Here is a 20,018-nt window from a genome sequence, read left to right on the forward strand (position 1 = left end):
CTTAGCCACATGCAGGAGCCTGACGCTCAGCTTGAGCAGAAAGATGGGCTTCCCCTGGAGTTATCCTCCTAATAACGAAATGGCTCTCCACTGCCCAGTTTTAGCTTGTTTTCCTATGAAGAAGGTTAAATAAAAAGCCTCTTCGCGTGAAAGCATTGCCTTCCTGAGCGTAGTGACCGGCCTTGAGCTTTACACAGCAGTGACTTTTCCTGCTGTCCCCATCCAAACTGGGGGGATAGCTTTCCTGCTACCTAACTCAATTTTCTAATGCAAAGGAAAGCAATCTTGCCTTCTTCATTCACTATCTTATTTAGAGACATTCTCTATCACTAGAGTCCTGGGGTTTTTATAAGCCACACAAACAACAACACGTTACTTCAATTATTGTCTATTATGTTTTGGGGTCTTCTTGATAACAACAGATTGGAGCACACTTGGCTGGTTTGCCCTTATTAATCCGTGAAGGTCACTTCTCTTCCAGGGCCTGCAATCAACGAGCCCTCTTATTCTCTTCCACAAATGCATCCCTTCCAGAGCCTTTTGCAATTATGGCTCATTTCTCTAGGTTTCATATGGCAGGCGTCTGAACAGAATTAAAAGCATGAGCACGTGCAAAAATAATCCGCTTCCCAAGATAGTAAATGCTGAGAAGTTCTATATTAGAACACACTGTGAGTGCTGACTGGCTAGGGCATGATTAACCTAATAGGCTTAAGCTGCACTTGCTATCCACATCTGTCAGGACGCAAGCAAAACACAGGCCCATAATCCACCAGACTGGGGGCCTTCAGAATTGTCCTGCTGCTCACTAACAGCACAGGGTTCCAAACTTAGAACAACAACAGGACGACAGGTACCACTCCCTCTTCACATTTGGACCAAGAAAATAAAGAAAGCTGGTTCCAAGTTTAGGATATTGTACCGTGGACTTCAAAGGATTCTGGCCTGAAAATTGCCTGGATGGACTAGTAAGATTGCCTTTTGTTCCTATTTCAATATGATTCTTGGAAAATTGTGAAGGTTGTGGGTGGAAGATGACTACAAGCTGAAATCATGGGGTGTACACCTTCACACAGTGACATTGTAAACAGCGTTGCAAAGAGTGGCATTCAGTTCTTGAAAAAGCCCAAAGCAATTCGGCCAGGATGTCAGGGCGGAAGTGAAAGAGGTTCCATCCCTTTGCTGGTTAAAAACTCCACCTGCTATGACGCTGGGGAGGGCCTGGCAGAGGAGCAGCCAAGTTCCAGGAGGAACCAAACCACAGCTAAAGGTCTTTGTCAGCTTATGGGAGATCCTGCTTCAGGCAAAAGGAAAGATATGGAAGGACTGATCCCAGGAACCAAAACCTCTTCATCCCAGCTGAACAAATCACAAAGCCACATGGCTAAGGACATTCTGTTCAAGACACAGGGTTCCCATGGATCACAAGGGGCAGACTTTTCTGGAGATGAGAGTCAGGAAAGTAGTACCCAAGACACTTCCAAATGGAAAAGGACACAAAAATGTCACACGTCAAGCAAACAGAGCCATTGCTACCAAACCATCCACCCTGCTCATGAGTCTGAAGGCAAAGTGGACTTCCCGGAGCCCCTGGTAAAGGCCCACCAGCACGCTTACACCTATCTCCACTCCAGCCTCTCCAAATATGAAGCAATTCTGTGCATCATCCATCAGGCCACCCAGACCCGGGAGCTGCTGCAGCCCATGCTCAGCTTCCTGCTGCTGTGCTTTGAGGAGATCAGCCAGCTTTTGGGGGAGATCTCCAAGGATGGAGAAGTACTCCTGCAGGAAGTTAGGGAGGATCTGGCATGGCCTTTGAAGAAAAGAGAGCCCCAGGAACAACCAGATCTCCTGCAACAGCTGCTGCAGTACACAGTCAGCAAACTGCAGGTGCTCAATGGCACGGTGGCCTTGCTCACCAACAGCTTCCTGGAGGGCTCCAGCAGCTACCTCCACTCCACTGCAACCCACTTGGAAAACAAGCTGAGCGCAAAAAGGAACGTGGATGAACGCCTCCTGGGGACTCTGGGGCAGCTACAGAGCCTGGCGAGTGGCCGTGGTGATGCTGGGGTGCAGGGTCTCCCCTTATGCTCTGAGGACAGTGGCATTGGTGCTGACAATGAGTCTGTGCAGTCGGTGGACAAGCTGGGCAAGCAAACCAGCTGGGACCTTGCACCAGAGCCTGAAGAATGGAAGTCGGTGACTTCACCCCACACAGAAGCTAGGCAGTCCGGACATGCCTGGCAGCAAAGTCCATTCTGTATGGGTTCAGACAGACCCCAGGACTGCCTGCTCTCAGGGGCTCCTATGGCAAAGGTTCAGCCACAAGCACAGGATGAAGCAAGGAGCCTATGCCTCTCCAGTACAAACCCAGAAAATATCACCTCCCCGCCTTTGAAGCTGGGGACAAGCACCCCATGTGATTCCTTTGGGATTGGGGTCTCTGTGGAACCACATCTTTCCGAAACCTCCAGGCTGATGGACGCTCCATCTCTTAGTGACAGCGAGGACAGCAGCCCAGAGGAGGAAGACGAAATGAGCAGCATGAGTCTGTGTGTCTGGCAGGAAAAAACTCCACATTCAAGGCCACGATCTTCACCTGCTGACCGGGAAAGCCCATTTCAGGCCCACACCAGGAGGCTTAGGAGCCTCCAGGCCCAGGAAATGATTCTGAAGATGAAGGAAGCAATCAGTGAAAGGATCAAATTTGTCCCTGTGCCCTCTGGGCACCAGGATTGGTCTGAGGAGGAGGAGGGGAGGATAGTGGTCCCCCCAAGACCTAGCACCATCAGTGGCAGCAGGAGGGCCCCTGAGAGGCAGAGGAGGTCCCAGTCAGAGTCATGTCTCCAGAGTCACGTGGAGGACCCCACCCTTCAGGAGCTGCGAAGGGTCCAGAGGGACCTCAGTCAGAAGCTGGAGGCATTTTATGCCCTGAGTGCCAAAGGGCAGGAGCAGAGCCAGGAGCAGATTCTGCAGCCCAGAGCAGCAGCCGTGTGGCCCAATGGCACCTGCAAGGTCAGTCCAAGCAACACCACCAGCAGGCTCAAGGCATCCCTCACCAAGAACTTCAGTATTTTGCCTAGTCAGGACAAGAGCATCTTGCAGAAATGCAGTCCCCATCCTGAGGACGAACAGGGCAAAGCTGAGAAGCTTCCAAATGCCATCCCATCAGGAGATGTCAGTGAGGCTGCCGAGGCCACAGACCGGAATGTCAGGGGCTGTCCCACCAGAACATCCGTCAAGAAGCTTATTGAAACTTTCAGTCCCACGGAGAGTCTGAGGACACTGGGGGACTCTAAGGACTCTGGGGCAAGTCCCTGCCTCAGGAATTGCATCATGCCGCCCAGACTTCCCATGTACAGGGGCCTTGCCCCTTTGTATCCGAAGTCCCAAATTTCTCCAGCATCAGGCAGAGAATCTCTCAAAATGGGCATAGGCTGGAAGCCCTTAGCACCTATCTTTCCCCCTCTGCCCAAAGCAGAAGCAGCCAAGAGTGAGGAGCTCAGCTGTGAAATGGAGGGGAACCCCGAGCACCTCCCTCCACCGCCCCTGGAAGTCCTGATGGACAAATCATTCGCTTCTCTGGAGTCCCCAGAAAGCAGCAAGTCCACAGAGAGCTCCCCCGAGGAAACCCAGGAGCCAGGGCCGGGAGAGGCTGGCCCCACCAGGAGAACTTGGGCTTCCCCAAAGCTGAGGGCCTCTGTGAGCCCCCTGGACTTGCTGCCCAGCAAGAGCACCGCCAGCCCCACCAAGCCTCGCAGCACAGGGCCAGGGAGTGGCAGGAGCAGCTGCCAGCCCAGGAAGCCAGTCCTGGACCTGAGCCGCCCACCAGCCACCAGCCAAAGCCCAGAGGTGAAGGGTGGGACTTGGAGTCAGGCAGAGAAGGCCGCCAGCCTCTACAGGCAGCCCCGGAAAGCCATTGCCTGGCACCACTCCAGCCCTCCATCTGGACAAAACAGGACCTCAGAATCCAGCCTGGCCAGACCGAGGCAGAGCCGAGAGAGAAGCCCCACAGTGGGCAGAAAGGCCTCTCCCACGAGGACACACTGGGTGCCCCAAGCAGACAAGAGGCGCCGGAGCCTGCCCTCCTCGTACAGACCTGCCCAGTCAAGCCCCTCTGCTGTGCAGACGCCCCCCAGTCCACCACTCAGCCCTGGAGCTCCCAGCCCACCCGTGAGCCCCAGGGTGCTAAGCCCTCCAACCACAAAGCAGCGAACTTCCCCACCACACCAGCCCAAGCTGCCCAGCCCTCCCCCCGAGAGTGCACCTGCTCTGTGCAACGTCTCTGGCCCTCCAACCCAGCACCCAGAAGCAAGCCCCCCTTCCTCGATTCCCTCCCCATCACCCCCAATGTCCCCTTCTCAGGGGCACAAGGAAACAAGAGACTCTGAAGACAGCCAAGCAGTCATAGCCAAAGTGTCTGGGAACACACATTCCATATTCTGCCCAGCTACCTCCTCTCTGTTTGAAGCTAAACCGCCGCTCTCAATAACCCACCCACTGACCCCACCATTGCTGCCGCCAGAGGCTGGAGGCCCTCTCGGGAACCCAGCAGGATGCTGGAGGAACAGCTCAGGGCCTTGGCTGCAAGCAGACTCACAGCGGAGAGCGGCTGTGTGTGCCCTCAACCCTCTGCCTTTCCTCAGGAGGACAGCTTCTGACCGCCAGCCGGGTGCCCGACCGCAGCCTCCCGTCTTGAACCCCACCAGCACCTCTTGTGAATCCCAGCTCAGCCAAAGCAGGTAAGGAGTGTCCTGGGGTCACTGCCCTTCAGCGGCTTGGAATAGGGAGGAACAGAGCGCATGGGCCTCAGGATCTTCTGGGTCCTAGTAGTTTTCAAATTGTGCTCCAAGGGAAGAGGCAGTTGGGAAAAAGAGGTGCAGGGGGCAGTTCCAGCTCCCCTACTCTCCAACCTTGAGTTACTGGGCTCTTATCTGTTACACATTCCAGCTTCCTAAGAAAGATTTTAATTGAAAAGAGGCCCTGCTGTATTAAAAAAATCAAGTTCAAATGAGAACACATGGACAGGAAAGGCGCACACACCGGGGCCTGTCGGGGGGTAGGGAACAAGGGGAGGGAGAGCATTAAGACAAATACCTAATGCATGCGGGGCTTAAAACCTAGATGATGGGTTGATAGGTGCAACAAACTACCATGAAACATGTATATCTATGTAACAAACCTGCACGTTCTGCACATGTATCCCAGAACTTAAAATATATACCTCAAAAAAATAAAATAATAAAGTTCAAAACACTCAAGTTAGTTCAACCCCACACAACCCGTGTTTTACAGCTGGGGAAGCTGAGATGAAAAGGCTTGCCCCTATGGCTGGCTCACTGGCTCCCCTTGTTTCTGGTTCCCCGCAGGAGACCAGCATCTAGTTGGGAGGTTCTCAAACTATTTGGTCCCAGGACTCCTTTAAACCCTTTAACGTTATTAAGAGCCCAAAAGAGCCTTTGTGTGTGGAGGCTGTATCTATCAATGTTTACTGTATTGGAAGTTAAAACTGAGAAATATGTAAATTATTTTTTTAAAAAATATATGTTAACACAAATAATATACTCTTATAAAAAGTGTGTATTTTCTTTTGTCTAGTTTTTTAAAGCTTTTATTTTAGGTTCATAGGCACATGTGCAGGTTTGTGATGTAGGTAAACTTGTGTCACAGGGGCTTATTGTACAGATAATTTCATCACCCAGGTACTAATACCCAATAGTTATTTTTTCTGCTCCTCTCCCTCCTCCCACCCTCCACCCTCAAGTAGGCCCCAGTGTCTACTGTTCCCCTCTTTGTGCTCATGAGTTCTCATCATTTAGCTCCCGCCTATAAGAACATGCAGTATTTGGTTAGTTTGCTAAGGATAATTAATGACCTCTAGCGCCATCCATGTTCCTGCAAAAGACATGATCTTGTTCTTTGTTATGGCTGTATAGTATACTCCATGGTATATACATGTATTACATTTTCTTTATCCAGTCTGTCATTGATGGGCATTTGGGTTGATTCCATGTCTTTGCTATTATGAATAGTGCTACAATGAACATTTGCATGCATGTGTCTTTATGAAAAGAGTATCTTCTACAACAACAAAAAATGTAGGGAAAAGAATAGCACTGTTGTACATTTTTTCAAATCTTTTTAGCATCTGGCTTAATATAAAATGACTGGATTCACAGCTCTGCTTCCATCGTCAACCTGTTGGGATCTCACACCTCATGTAGATGCTGGTATCTCCACCCTACATTCACAAGAGAATGAGTGAGAAGGAGAAGTGACATCTTAGTATTAGGATGAAAATAGTTTTGATGTCATGGGCCCCCTATAAGTGTCTCAGGAATAACCAGGGGCCCCCAGACCACACTTTGAGAATGGCTAGTCCTGGAGGCATGGAATATAAATGTGTGGCTTCCCATATCCCCAGGGACATGGCTCCACTTCTCCTCTAACTTCAAAAGTTTGTAGAGTGAGAACAAGAGTCTTCATGAGTGCTGAGTGCCAGAATCCAGGGGTGGGGCTGCTACCTCTTCCCGGGGCAGACTGAGTTCCAAGTGTGCCTTTCTCATCAGGGCAACAGACGTGCATGTCATTGGCCCAGCCGCACAGACAGGCCCGGACATGCAGCCGCAATGGGGCATTAGTCAAAGTGTAGCCATTGCTGGGCACTGAAAGAAGAACTCATATGCTCAAGTGGTTATTTTACAGAATACACAGGGAAATGTGCCTTTACCCAAACTGGCGTAGAAACAATAACAAAAAAAAATTCTGAGATCTATTAGAGAAGAACTCTTATCAATGTGTCTTGATATCAGATCAGACAAAGCTCAACTGACACTGGTCCTTGCTATCTTTGCATAGCCCACGACTGTGTAAATCAGCAGTTAATTTCTGCCAGAGTGATATGTGTTGCAGACTTCACAATCTGTCCAGGCACAAATGGTAATTTTTTACAAAGTACTCGGCAGTCAATTTTAAATAAAGATTATCTCAGGAAAGTTGTGCATTATTACAGTTAAACTTCCCCAGCCACTTGAAAGAAATGAAATATTATTTTTGCAAGAATCTTAATGTAACATTGCTCTTTTCTTAAATCTAAAATGAGCTTCCTACAGTACAGTGGTTTTCATCTAAGAACCTCTATAAATGTTAATGCATTATTCCTCACTCAAGCCACTTATTCAGTTATTAGATTTCTAAAACTGTGCCCTTCAGGAGAAGAGCTTGAGAGAACAGGGACAATAAAATGGCATTAATTAAAAACACTAACATTTTAAAACAGCAGGAGCAATAATAAAGTAACATAAAATTGTTCGAGAAGAAAATAATGCCCTTCTTCAGGCTTCTCCTCAGAACAGGGCAGCTAAAAGGTTGTTTTATGTCCTGAATCTCAACACTTGGGGCAGGGGTGGTGGGGAGGTAACAGTGGCTTGAAAGGGAGAGCATGTCCGGGCGCGGTGGCTCACGCATGTAATCCCAGAACTTTAGGAGGCTGAGGTGGGTAGATCACCTGAGGTCAGGAGTTCGAGACCAGCCTGGCCAACATGGTAAAACCCCTTCCCTACTATAAAAATACAAAAATTAGCAGGGCATGGTGACACGTGCCTATAATCCCAGCTACTCAGGAGGCTGAGACACAAGAATTGCTTGAACCTGGGAGGCAGCAGTTACAGTGAGCCAAGATCATGCCATTGGGCTCCAGCTTAAGTGACAGAGCAAAACTCCATCTCAAGAAGAATTTAAAGAGAGAGGGAGAGAGAGGGTTCATAAACAGGAGGATTCCCAAGGTCACGTAGAAGGTTATATAATGACTTGCAACCATTCCCCTGCCTCTCATGACACCACACAGCTCTAAGCCTTCCCACACTATGAACATGTGATGGGAAAGTGCTCATTCCCCAGCACCCCCGCCCCCAGGTATAAAGTTGGCATCCGGGAGCAGAAGCGCACCTGCTGTAAGCACGTCAGGCTTTGCCACCCTGTGAATAGCAAGTTTTTTTCTGCCATCCTGCATATGGGGAAACACCACCAGGGACTAGGCATGATTTCCCCAAGATCATGCAACAAGCCAGTGCCAGGGAGCCAGAGGCTGCTCGGAAAGGGCTGTTTCCCCAAGCAGCGACATGCAGGGACACAACCACACCCATGTCGTCTTGCAGCTGAGGCAGGCCTGCAAGCTGAACCAGCCTGCCCTTCCAGTCACCCCGTGCGAGGCAGGAGCCCCTTTTTAGAAAATGGATGATGTTTGTATCTCCCGATCTTGGGGCCCTGGGGATTGGGAACAGCCCTTGGAGGCTTACCCAGGAAGCTCAATGACTGAGCTGCAACTGTTATTTATGTGCCAAATCCCCCAGTGGGGGTTCCAGCCTCTAGGTCTCTGGATGTTGGGGCACTGTGTGCATTCGAGAAGGCTCCAGACTTTCTCCCCTCAATGTGGTGCTTTCAGCCTTTGCCTGGCCTGGACTGCCCAGGCCTGCACGCTCTGCCGCCTTTACTCAGTCTCCTGGATCAGAAGCCCAGTGGCCCCTGGGCCCTGAACTCCTGTAGGGACCTGTGATGGGGCCGGAGGCCAACACAGATGAGATTGGCTCCAAGGCACAGTGAGTTGGGTTCCTTCCTGTCTGACAACCATAGCTGTGTGCTGGTCTAAGCGCCCACCGCACTTACCCACAACTCCTAACAGCCACCTCGATCGTGTTCAGATCCAAATGCAAACATCTTCTCCAGTGGTTTGGCATCCCATGTAAGCCTAACTTCACAGAGCTGAGCATGTTGCACAATAAAGCTCACAGATCAGGCAAGAATGTGCTGTCGCAAGCAGAGAGATGCCTTCTTACCTGTGCATGTGCGGAACTGGGGTCCTGTCCTGGCCCTGAGGCAACTGACTGAGAGCTCTGACCAAGGCCTCATAGTCCCTGTAGTAGGATGACGTGGTCCCTAGAGTCCTTTCCTAGTGCGACTTCCTATTCATTCAACAATGCAGCTCCATAGTATCGCTACCCACCTCTGGGGCACTTACACTATTAATACAACAGTACACCAAGGGTCTTCCATGCTTCACCCAATATTGATACCTATGAGTGCCTGATGAGCTGGGTACTATTATTACTTCCTTTTTTTTTTTTTTTTTTTTTTTTAAGACGGAGTTTCACACTTGTTGCCCAAGAGGCTGGAGTGCCATGGCGCAATCTCGGCTCACTGCAACCTCCGCCTCCTGGGTTCAAGCAATTCTCCTATCTCAGCCTCCTGAGTAGCTGGGATTACAGGCATCTGCCACTATGCCTGGCTAATTTTTGGTATTTTTAGTAGAGATGTGGTTTCACCATGTTAGCCAGGCTGGTCTCGAACTGCTGATCCCAGGTGATCCACCCTCCTCAGCCTCCCAAAGTTCTGGGATTACAGGCATGAGCCACCACGCCCAGCCTATTACTTCCATTTTATACGGAAGGAAACAGACTCGGAGGGGTGAACTAATAAGCCGGAGAGTCAGGACTCGAACCCAGGCAGCTAGCCTCTAATCCCCACTCTGGGGAGCCTCAGGCTGTCCTGCCAGCAGATGGCCAGTGTGGCTTCCTGGGTAGGTCCCCTGCTAGCAGAAGCTTGCTCCATGCTCAGGGCCACCCTCCATTCTGCACTCCTAAGGCATGCCAAATCCCACTCAGGCTCCTGTGGGGGTCCCCTCCCCATGCAAAGTCCCCCTTAGCTGTGTCACTCCGCAGCTGAGAAGCTCTGTTCCAGCCAAATGCGGGGCCTGGGCTGGGCCAAGCTGTTTGCATTTTTCTCAATTCAGGAAAAGGGTGGCAGCTGTGCGAAGCCAGTTTTTTTCCTTGTTGTTGTTATCTTTAATTCAACTGGCTAAGCCTAGCCCTTATTAAACAAGAAGTGCTTTAAAAACAAAAACAAAATTAAGGCCCAGCTCCCAGAGCTTCTGAGGGAGTTGCTTTGTTCAGAGCAGCAGGATCCAGGGCTTCAGGGGAAAGAACAAGACTCAGCCTGTCACCCCAGCTCCCGCAGCGCCCACCCCTGCAGGCACACAGCAAGGGCGGCACCAGCCTGGCAAGCCTGGTACAGAGGGCAGAGGCCTGGTCCCCAAAGTGAACAGGCACAATTGTGGGAGAGGGCTGGGGTGGGACAGAAAGGGAGAATGGAGGACAGGGGTGGGGCAGGAAGGAGCAGCAGAGGAGGAGTGTCTGACCTGCATTTGTCCTTTCTCTCGGCAGCAGCAGCGATGAGAGCCCTAAGAAGGACACAGAGCCGGGGAGCAGCCCCTCTTCCCCTGAACTGCAGGGCAGCAGCAGGCGTGCATCTCCCCCAGAGTTCTGTGTGCTGGGCCACGGGCTGCAACCAGAGCCTCGCGCCGGCCACATCCAGGACAAATCCCAGCCAGAGGCGCAGCCCCAGCAAGAGGAGGTGTCCTGACAGGCTGACGAGGGGGCCACACTCATGCAGTCACCCCAGGCTGCCAAGTGTGACAGCCAAGTGTCCCGCCTGACCCAGAGATGGTGGGCAAACCAAACTCCTACCGAGGTGTCCTGGAAAGGCCTGGAAGGTGCACTGCCCAGCAGGTCTGCTGAATTTTAAACAAATGCCGTTTTCAGTCCCAGATCCTGCTCTGCCTTGGGGTTCAAAAGTTAACCAGAACTTTAGACCCCCACAATGACAGTATTTAATCCTTCAAGTGCTGGCCTTAATTTTGGGGTGGGGTGGGGAGTGGAGAATGTATTTGTTGCATGCTTGATAGGGTTTTAACTGGGTTCGTTCCTTGAGATCACTGAAGCCTCACAACGGTGAATGAAGCAGATAGCATTCTCCAGTTTCGCGCACATGAAAACCGAAGGTGTGGGGAGAGGCCCCCTCAAGTGTTTTGCTCGAGGTCATACAGCTAAGAAGAGAATAGAGCAAAATTTTGCACAGATGAGTCTGGTGCTAGAATCTCTCTGCTCTTTTTATTACATTCCATTGCCCATAAGTATTTCGTCACTCCACCTGCCTAAAGCAGACATGGGTGCGCAAATGGTCGGAAAGTTTCTTTGTTGTAAGGTTAAGTCGTGGCACAGCATTGAAGCCCCTATTGAGAGCTTTGTTTAGAAACGCGTGGCTCCCAAAATGAGAAGGCTGAGTGAGCTGGGATTAAAACACACAGCCCCACCTGTCCTCTCCTCCTTCCCAAGCTCAGTTTCAGTGCTTTAAACCCAAAGCTGACAGCTCACAATACCAGCCACGCTGCCTCTCGGCCTAAGCATGTAGCAAATGCTCTCACTGCCCTACGCATTACGTGCTTCTCGACTGAGTAGGGTAAACTAAGCCTCCCAAACAAGGCAGCCCGTTCTCTACATGCCGTGGGCGCTGGAGCGCAGAAGATAGCGTGGGTAAGGCATACGCACCCACACGCCGATCTCCCCTCAGAGGCTTCTTGGCCAACTTTATTCCCAGGTCATCTTGCAAGAACTTCTGCTGGAGTTGAAATCAAAGTGAAAAACAGTTGTTCATGCCAAAAACCTGCTTCTGCCAATGAGCTAGATATTTGCTGCCAATCTTGGAATGTTTCCATTGGAGGTGTGGTGTACGTTCTGTTTAGAAAGGATTTTGCAGTAACTGAGTGATTCAATGCCGGCTCAATGGGTTGGCAAAAGACAAGAATTCTTACCCACTGCGGTACAGCTAAGGGACGATCCTCCAGATCTGCTGCAAAGCTGATTTTTAAAGTTTGGGGAAATTACAGACCTCAAACCCATTCTTGCTGAGATTGTGCGCTCAAAAACTTGTGAAACTGTGTCCCTAGGGACTCCAGCTACCTCCCCCAGAGAGAGGCTATGACTGAGTAAATGAATCCCACCTCGACTTGTCCAGTTATTATTCAAAGGCACCCAAAGAACAGCTGATTAAACTACCAAGAGGGGCCACAACCCGCCCCTCTGCTGGAAATGCACATGCAGCTCTGCTCATGTTTGCTCCTGTTGTCGCCCTCATCTCAGAAGTGCTCAGGCAGTGCCCAGGCCAGCGATTCTAGAGCTAAGCCACACCCACTGCTGGGTGGACACTTAGGAGCTGCCTGGGCTGCAGGCAATGAGGGAAGCCCAGCCACCCAGGCAGGGCAGGGGCTGAGGTAAACACATGAGAATGGACCAGGCTCAGGAAACTTGCCCGACAGATATCTAGGCATTCTCCCTAAATGGTTGGGCAGACCACTGGGTGACCATGGGGTGAGCCTTAGGAAAGCTGGGCACTGAGCTGAGTGAGGAGACATACAGTGTGAGCAGCCTTTGAGGTTAGCGCACAGGTAAGTGGCTTCAGGTGGGACTGCTCAGAAAGTGGGCCCTGCCTGAGCTAGGATTTAGGGGCAGGATTCCTGGAGGTCTGAGGAAACAAAGCTGTTCCCCAGCTGCAGGGAGGCTGGAATGGGACACAGTGGGTGAAACTGGAATACCATGAGGGGGTGTAACCACAGGAATTAGAAACATTTTAGTTACTGGAACCAGGATATGAAGTGGAGCCAGATCAGCAGTGAGGGGAAGCAAGGCTGAGTCTCCAGCCCAGGCCTCCTTCCGTAAAGGGCCTCATCTTACAGGTCCAGGGCGGGGTAGAAAGTGGAAAGGGTGGCCAGGTGCCCCCTGCAGTGGCCGTGCAAGCTAGCAGGGGCAGCAAGGAGCCACGCAGAGTATTCCACCACTGAAGGGGTCAGTGTCATGGAGAACACACAGGAGGGGTCCCGAATGAACTGTGCTTTCCGTGAGCATGCATGGCAGGAATCTACACTTTTTCTTCATAGAGTTAGAAACCAAGGACCGTCAGGGATACAGAGAAGGAGGAACCCACCACAGATCCATCTAAGGGGTGCACGTCATACCCATCTTCTTACTCGGGCCAGCTCCACCCTGGAGGAGCACAGCTTTCATCCTCCCGACCATGGAGACCCCAGAGCTGTGGAGAGGGAGGTACTGAGCCTAGCCCCTTACCCAACACTTTAATGACACTGTAAACAGCTCCACCCCAGGGGGAAAAAAAAAACACAATTTTCTGCTTCCATCAAAAGAATTCATGGAGGAAAAAAAAAAAAGAAAGTAAACATCATATTCTGGCAGAACAGTGATAGTTTTTTGCAAGTATAAACACAATCTTCAAGATGAAATACAACCTCCCTCCGCGGCTGGGGTCCGAGCTGCCGTTGACTCTAAGCAGTATCTATCTTCCTCACATCATATGCCCAGTTCAGAGCCTAAAATAATCCATGTTGAAAGGAAACACAGGGCACACAGACCAAGGAGACTTTTCTTTCACTGTGAAGGGCCTAGGATTGACAAGACTTGCCTCATAAACCTTACAATGTGAATGAAAGGGATTTTGAGAAATACATTCTTTTTCTGAAATAAACCAGTGGTTTGCATGTATCAGAGGAGCCGCTGCAGTGAATTATAAGTGCTGACGTGTTTGTCAATTGATCATCTGGTTGACGGCTTACAGGCTGCTAAAGCACCCACTCTATCTTTCAAAGGAAGTCTTTTCAAAGGTAATATATTTTTAAGTAGCCCCATATCAAAGATTCAGTTGAACTGCCATAAAGTACACGTGTTCTGGGCCTGTATTAACAGAACATGTTATACTGCACTATTGTCTACTCCCCATGCCTACCTGAGGTTTAAATAAAGCTCCATCAATCCATCCAGACATTTTTATGAAATGTTATTAAAAATGCATCGCACAAGAAGAGGAGCAAACAGTTAATTCACTGAGCACTCTAATTCAATTTTATGGAGGACCCTGGACACTGCAGGCTTGATTGCACTCCTGGACTTCAGAAAGTAACTTTGTGAATAGTCCATGGGCCCTGCATCAGGTGGCTCTAGGATTCCACTGACCTAGTCACCCGCTTCTGAACGCTGTCATATCAGACACCCTTGAAGTCTAGCACAGGAGGCAGCAATCGGTTTTGGCTGGAGTGATAGCACTGGCGGGGCTCAGTTAATGCCCACAGATAAAGCTGATTGGCCTAAACTGGAGGAAAAAGAAAAAGAGGAGGAAGAGAGCAGGAGGGGAAAGAAACAAGGGGTATGGAAAATGGGCCACTCATTCTCAGGAACCAGAGAGTATCATGCTCCTGAGGGTTGGATTTACAACACCAGAGCCTGAGTCGTGACACCTCCATTCCCTGGCTCTATGACCCGGCATCTCTGGGCCCGTATCTTCATCTGCAAAGCAGTGATAATGTCAGCCTACTTATCCCACCATCTGCACGACAGGGGCAAACGTGTCTTTTCTAAGGCATCTTTTTGAGCCATCTTGGGGAACGGAACTCATAATCCTGGCCATTTTGGTCTTTAATGTTCATCTCTGCTGCCTCCGCACTTTAATAAAGAGAAAAGAAGCCAGTATCATTTCCCCCTCATTTCTGAGCTGCGCTTTGATCTTTGGAGAAACTTAAAAACAGCTGTCAAACTCAGCAAGAATTGACTTCCTTCTTTGAAGGTTTTCATGTCTTTCAAAGTGAAGAGAAAAGACTTCACAACATTTGCTTGCAATCGCAAGTACATATGTCAAATATACCACATGGAAAAAAACAAATTAAGCCTCTGAATCTCTCGTCTTTCCCACGTTGAGTCATGAGGCTGTCAGTCAGTCAGATAGATGGCCAGCAATTACTCTGAACACTGCTAAACAGCAGGCTTTGCATGCAGTGTGGGATGAGGCTCCCTCCAGTTAATAACAATTCTACCTTTCTTTGTATGTAATGCTCTACTTTTTCAAAATGTGATTATCTACATTGTTTCATTAAATCTTTAGGGGAAAAAAGACTCTGAGATGGACAAAGCAAATGTTTTTTCAATACCTTTTACACATGAGAAAAATACTTCACTCCAGAGACACATTGCCAGTGAGGGCAGAGCAGGCCTCTTACCTTGGCCAGCCTTCCTCCTGATACCTGGAAAGCAGGATCTAGATTATTCCAGAAAGGCAATACTGGAAGGAGACAGCATACCTTTCTATGGAAGAAATTCTCCATTTTCTCTAACATTTACAAATAGGAAATTATTTTTCTTTTTAAAGATATAGAGTCTCACTCAGTGTCGCCTAGGCTGGAGTGAAGTGACACAGTCATAGCTCACTGTAGTTCACTGCAGCCTCGAACTCGTAAGCTCAGTCTCCTGATTAGCTGGGACTACAGGCATGCACCACCATGCCCAGTTACGATTTTTTTATTTTCTGTAGAGATGGGGTCTTGCTCTGTTGCCCAGGCTGGTCTCAAACTCCCAGACTCAAGCAATCCTCCCACCTCAGTCTCTCAAAGTGCTGGGATTACAGATGTGAGCTGCCACACCTAGCCCAGGAAATTACTTTTCATATCTCACCAAAGTTCAGCTGAAATCCTAGCCATTCCTCAAACTAGCTTGGATGAAAACTCAAAACTAGGTCTCCAAGAGTTTTTAAATTCCCTCTGAGAACCTCGACCATTCCCATCATTTTCCAGCCACACACACACACAAACACACACACACAAACTGCTGCCAGCATTAAGAAAAAGAGAAAAGTATCTTCCAAAAATCTTTGCTTCTCTTTGCCACGAACCCTGAAGTGGGCTTCCAGATGAAAACTGGCAGGAGCAGACTGGCCTCCTTCTGGAGATAGCTCTTTATTGCCAGGGCCCCACAGCGGTAAAAACCAGCGGATGAGACAGAAAAGACTGTAGACCCTGGGAAACAAATTGCCTTCATGAAAATTATTTATCTAGCAATTTTTTTTTCCCTCCTTTGGAAGGGGACAGGATTGGCTATGGTTACAAAACCTGGTGACATTTTAAAGTGATTGTTTAGTTAACGGCTTCTGACATCAGCTGCAGAAGTGCCGGATCACTTTAAGGATGTAAAAATTCTCAAGGAGAACCCAAGGTGATGCTAATAACAGCTGTCAACCCACAGAGAGGTAATTATAAAGATGTGATTAAAACAAAGCAAAGCCTTCAAATGTTACAGCCAGCTTCACTGAAACACCAGGGGACGGGATATGGCGAAACCAGCATGCCCCCTGAATAAACCCCAGTAATGATAAGGACCAAACCTGAGCCCCCAAGAGGTCCCTGACTCAGAAACACACACCAGGGAGCACCCATGCGCACAGGGATGCTGCCGTGCTATCTGGAACCCAGCTGGGAGCAGGCAGTTAGGACGCTGCTTCCCAGGCTGCCTGGTCTTCAGAATCAGCTGCTTGATAATTTGCAGATTCCCAGGCCTTCCCCCCAGTAACAGGTCTACAGCTGAGACCGAGTCTGAGTTTTTAAAAAGCACTTGTTCCTATTTCTCTCCCCATCTCCTCAAGCAATTATTTTCATCAACCACATTTGGTAAAGACTGATTCAGGGAGGCTGACTCCCAGGTGTGGGCTAGCCTGGGAACCTAATAACCACTGAAAGCTTTGAGATCGTGACAGAGGTTCTCAATCTTGAGTGTGAGCGATCAAGGCTCTGATTCAGTAGGTCTGGAGTACAACCCAGGGATCTCTACTTTAACAATCACTGTGGGTGATATTGTAACAAGCCACAGTCCACACTTGGTGCCTATAGCATCCCCAGGCCAACAGCTTCCAATCAGGGCATACCTGAAGTCTTCCCTTTTTCCACTATGAAGCTGCAGCATTCCTCTGCTTGCATATGAGCCTCTGCCAAAACTCAGGTCATCATGGCAGACTCCCTTGCTAAAGCAAGCTCTGAATAGACTACACTTTTCTCATTTGTCTTCATTTGTGCCCGCAAATCCTATCCCCACCAGAGGCCAAGTGTTCACAGAATGTCCTAATGATTAGAGCTGACCAAGCAGACCCTCTGCCCTGAAGCTTTTGGGAGCAAAACTCTGGGACCAGACTAACTCCAGAAATCCATGGGGCTTCAATGGGTTCTTTCAAAGGGCTCAAACTGACCCAAGGGAAGGTAAATGTCTTAGAGCCATAAAGCATCCTGGAACAGAAAGTCAGGGGCTTTGGAGTCAAGCAGGCCTGGACACATACCCAAGTTTCAGCCACTTTCTTGCTGTGTTAGGGCCTGACCCCGCAACGTGTGGTCCCTGCCAGACTCACAGGACTGACATCACCTAGGAATTGAACAATACAGACTCTCAGGCTCCACCCAGACCTGCTGAAGCAGAATCTGCACTTTACCAAAATTCCCAGGTGATTCCTGTGTACTGGCTAAGGTTGTTCATTAAGCATCGCTGAGGCTCAGTTTCCTCATCAGGAAATGAAAGAAATAATATCTTCCTTATAAGATATCAAGAAGAATGGCAGACCTGCAACACTGCAGAATTTAATGAGGAGGTTGGTTCTTCCTCTCGGCTTCCCTTTCTGGACCCCCATCTTCCTCCCTCCATTACAAGGAGAACAGAAGGCTTACGGTCACTTCCCCCTTTCTTTCCCTAATGGCAGAACTAAGTTATAATAAAAGGAAAATGCTTTAGGCAAGAAAGCGCTCTGCTCCCCTTCAAATCATCCCCCCTCCATTCTCAAGAGTCAGAAGAGTGGAACGGAGGGAACGGCCGCGAGGAAAGAAGAGCTTCTGGGTTTTCTTCTCTGCGGGGAGGGATGGTTGTGAAGGCATATGAAGAAAGGGGAAGATAGCTGGAGTAATGACAAGCCCCAAACAGAGAACAGTTCCCTGTTTTCGTGGCCTTATAAGTACTTACAAGTACCTTATAAGAATGTTCTTATTCATCTTCAGCACAGCCAGGTGAAGGTGGGCACCGACGTCATCCACACACGAGATTGATATGGAAAGATCAGAGAGGTTGACAGATGGGCCCCAAGCCGTACGCCAGCAGGCCACAGGCCTGACTCCGGAGCCTGGACTCAGTCTGTGCCGTCAACCCCAGAACACTCTAGGGCTGTGAGGTAAGGGGAGCTGGCAGGCCACGAGCCCACAGGGCCTAAGCCATGGCTAGTTTCCTTTTTTATCGGACTTCTTATTGTGGTTTTTGAATTCACCCAGCCATTAGAATCACCTGGAGTTAAAAGAAAAAAAATACAGCTGCCTAGACCTCACCTCAGACCAAGTGAATCAAAATCCCTGTGGGGTGGGGGTAGACCTCAGTATTTTTTAAGTCTTGCCAGATTATTCTGAAGCACAATGAGAGGGGAGAAACATTTATTATCTCAGAAGGTAGGAGATAATAAAGGGAGGAGAAAACAGAATGAGATTTTGTTCCCGGACCAAAGTGAGGGTCGGGCTGCTATTTCTCATGGCTCAAAAACAAGATACAGATGAACCGGGGAGGAAGAGGGTTTATTTCTGTAATTGGTTACAGGGAGAAGGCCTGGAAAATATCACCAGAACAACTCAAATTACAAAGTTTTCCAGAGCTTACATACCTTCTACGCTACACGTCTGTGTGTAAGTGTGCATTCATCTAAAGACACAGGTGATTAACTTCTTTTAATCTGTAGCTAAGATCTAAATCCTAAAGCCCTTCCTCTGGAGCCTCAATAAAGTCACTTAATCTAAATGGGTCCAGGTGCTGCGGTGATTACCCTTATCTTGTCTCCTGCTAAATCATGGAGGTTTGGGGAGTTCCTTCAGACCCCCAATAAACTTGTTTGTGGAGGCCTGGGGAGTTTCTTCAGACCCCTAATAAAACTTGTTTAATCCTAAACGGGTCCCACTAAGAACTCCTCATTATCTCGTCAAGCTTCAAGGCCCAGGAAAGGCCCAGGCAAAACTCTTGGTGGGCTTTTGTGACATTCCAGCCTTTGTATAAGGGCACCAGCTCTCTCAGCTCTTAATGTTTAACTTAACCACTCACTCCGTATTGAAACGGTTGTTATGGAGGTCTGTGTTAGTGAGACCTGGCCTGCCACAATGGGACCTAGAGGAAAAGTTTCCCAAAATCTGAAAAAATTCTACCTGATGTAAAAGGGAGTCCTGGCAGTTACAGCTCTCAGACAAGTCTTCAGTCTATGAGTCTCACTCTAAACCGAGTACACCCATTTTTCTAAGAAACAAAATGAGTTTTTAAAATTATTTCTCTTCTCTTTTCCCTGTTTCCCCTTGTTCCCCACTTCCTACTTAGCTCTTTAGAAATGCAACTATAAGCTTTTACCTCTTTCACCAGACTCTCCCTACAGGGCAGTTTCATCTGTGCTTAGAAGCTCCAGAGCAGAACTTGCACCCACCAGGAAACTGCCTGGAGACACAACAGTCAATTAATAACCCAAAGTATGCCCACTATGAAACTCCCTCCCACCTAAAGAGCTTCAGCCACCTTTATAACCTCGTTCTGCCCACAAAGATGCCAACTCGACCACCCGTTACATAAGTCATCAAAGCAAGTATGTGCACTCCCCCACCTGCCTGCTTCCTCTCCTGCATGCCATTCACGCCAGCACCCCACCCCCCGCTTTAAAAGGGACCGCTTTCTGCTCCAAAACCCACTCAGTACCCTTCAAGGCAGCTTCTTCCCCTAAACTAGTTTTGGAATAAAAAGTCAGTTTCTTTATACCAGGCCTCCCTTTTGTTCATTGGAGTCTGCAAGCAGTGAGTGACTGAACCTGCATTTTTTGTTACCTGGAGAGAGAGACAGAGAGAGAATCTTCCATCATTAGAGGCTGTATTCCCACCCCCAAGAGCATCTCATGTAAGTGGAGTTCCTGGCCGCACACAGAGCCAAGCAAAGGATGTGTGGGCTCAGCTTCAGCCCCAGCTCTCAGGACAATCTTCATTTCCCATGACAGGCCATCCCATTAGATTCCCACAGGTATTCCCAACAGGCCCAGGGCCAGGTTACCAACATGCTTTCTTCCCTTTGTTTTCAAAGTAATGAGGTAAGGAAATCTTTGGAGACGGAAATTTCCCAAGGTACACCGGAGCCACCCAGTGCCTCCCAGCAGCGTCACGCCACAGGTGTGATTAATAAAACCTGAAATAATGAGGGAAAAGAACAGTGCAAAGATGTATTCTGCACTTTTCCAGTGTTTTCAGCTGTTTTCAACGCCTCCACCCCTGAGAGTGGGTGGAGGCCCATGGGATGGGAAACCTCCTGTGTGAGAAC

The 20,018-nt window shown here is 49.1% G+C and overlaps 1 protein-coding gene across 1 annotated transcript; it reads left to right on the forward strand.

Moving 5' to 3' along the window:
• Positions 1-1,053: 1,053 nt before the first annotated feature.
• PCARE (photoreceptor cilium actin regulator) lies at positions 1,054-14,533 on the forward strand. Its single transcript, XM_001102943.5, has 2 exons — positions 1,054-4,742; positions 10,218-14,533. Exons 1-2 carry the CDS (start codon positions 1,054-1,056, stop codon positions 10,414-10,416), a joined length of 3,888 nt encoding a protein of 1,295 aa, XP_001102943.4. The 3' UTR covers positions 10,417-14,533.
• The last annotated feature ends 5,485 nt before the right edge of the window (positions 14,534-20,018 follow it).

Source organism: Macaca mulatta, chromosome 13 (assembly GCF_049350105.2).
Source record: "Macaca mulatta isolate MMU2019108-1 chromosome 13, T2T-MMU8v2.0, whole genome shotgun sequence".
NCBI lineage: Eukaryota > Metazoa > Chordata > Mammalia > Primates > Cercopithecidae > Macaca > Macaca mulatta.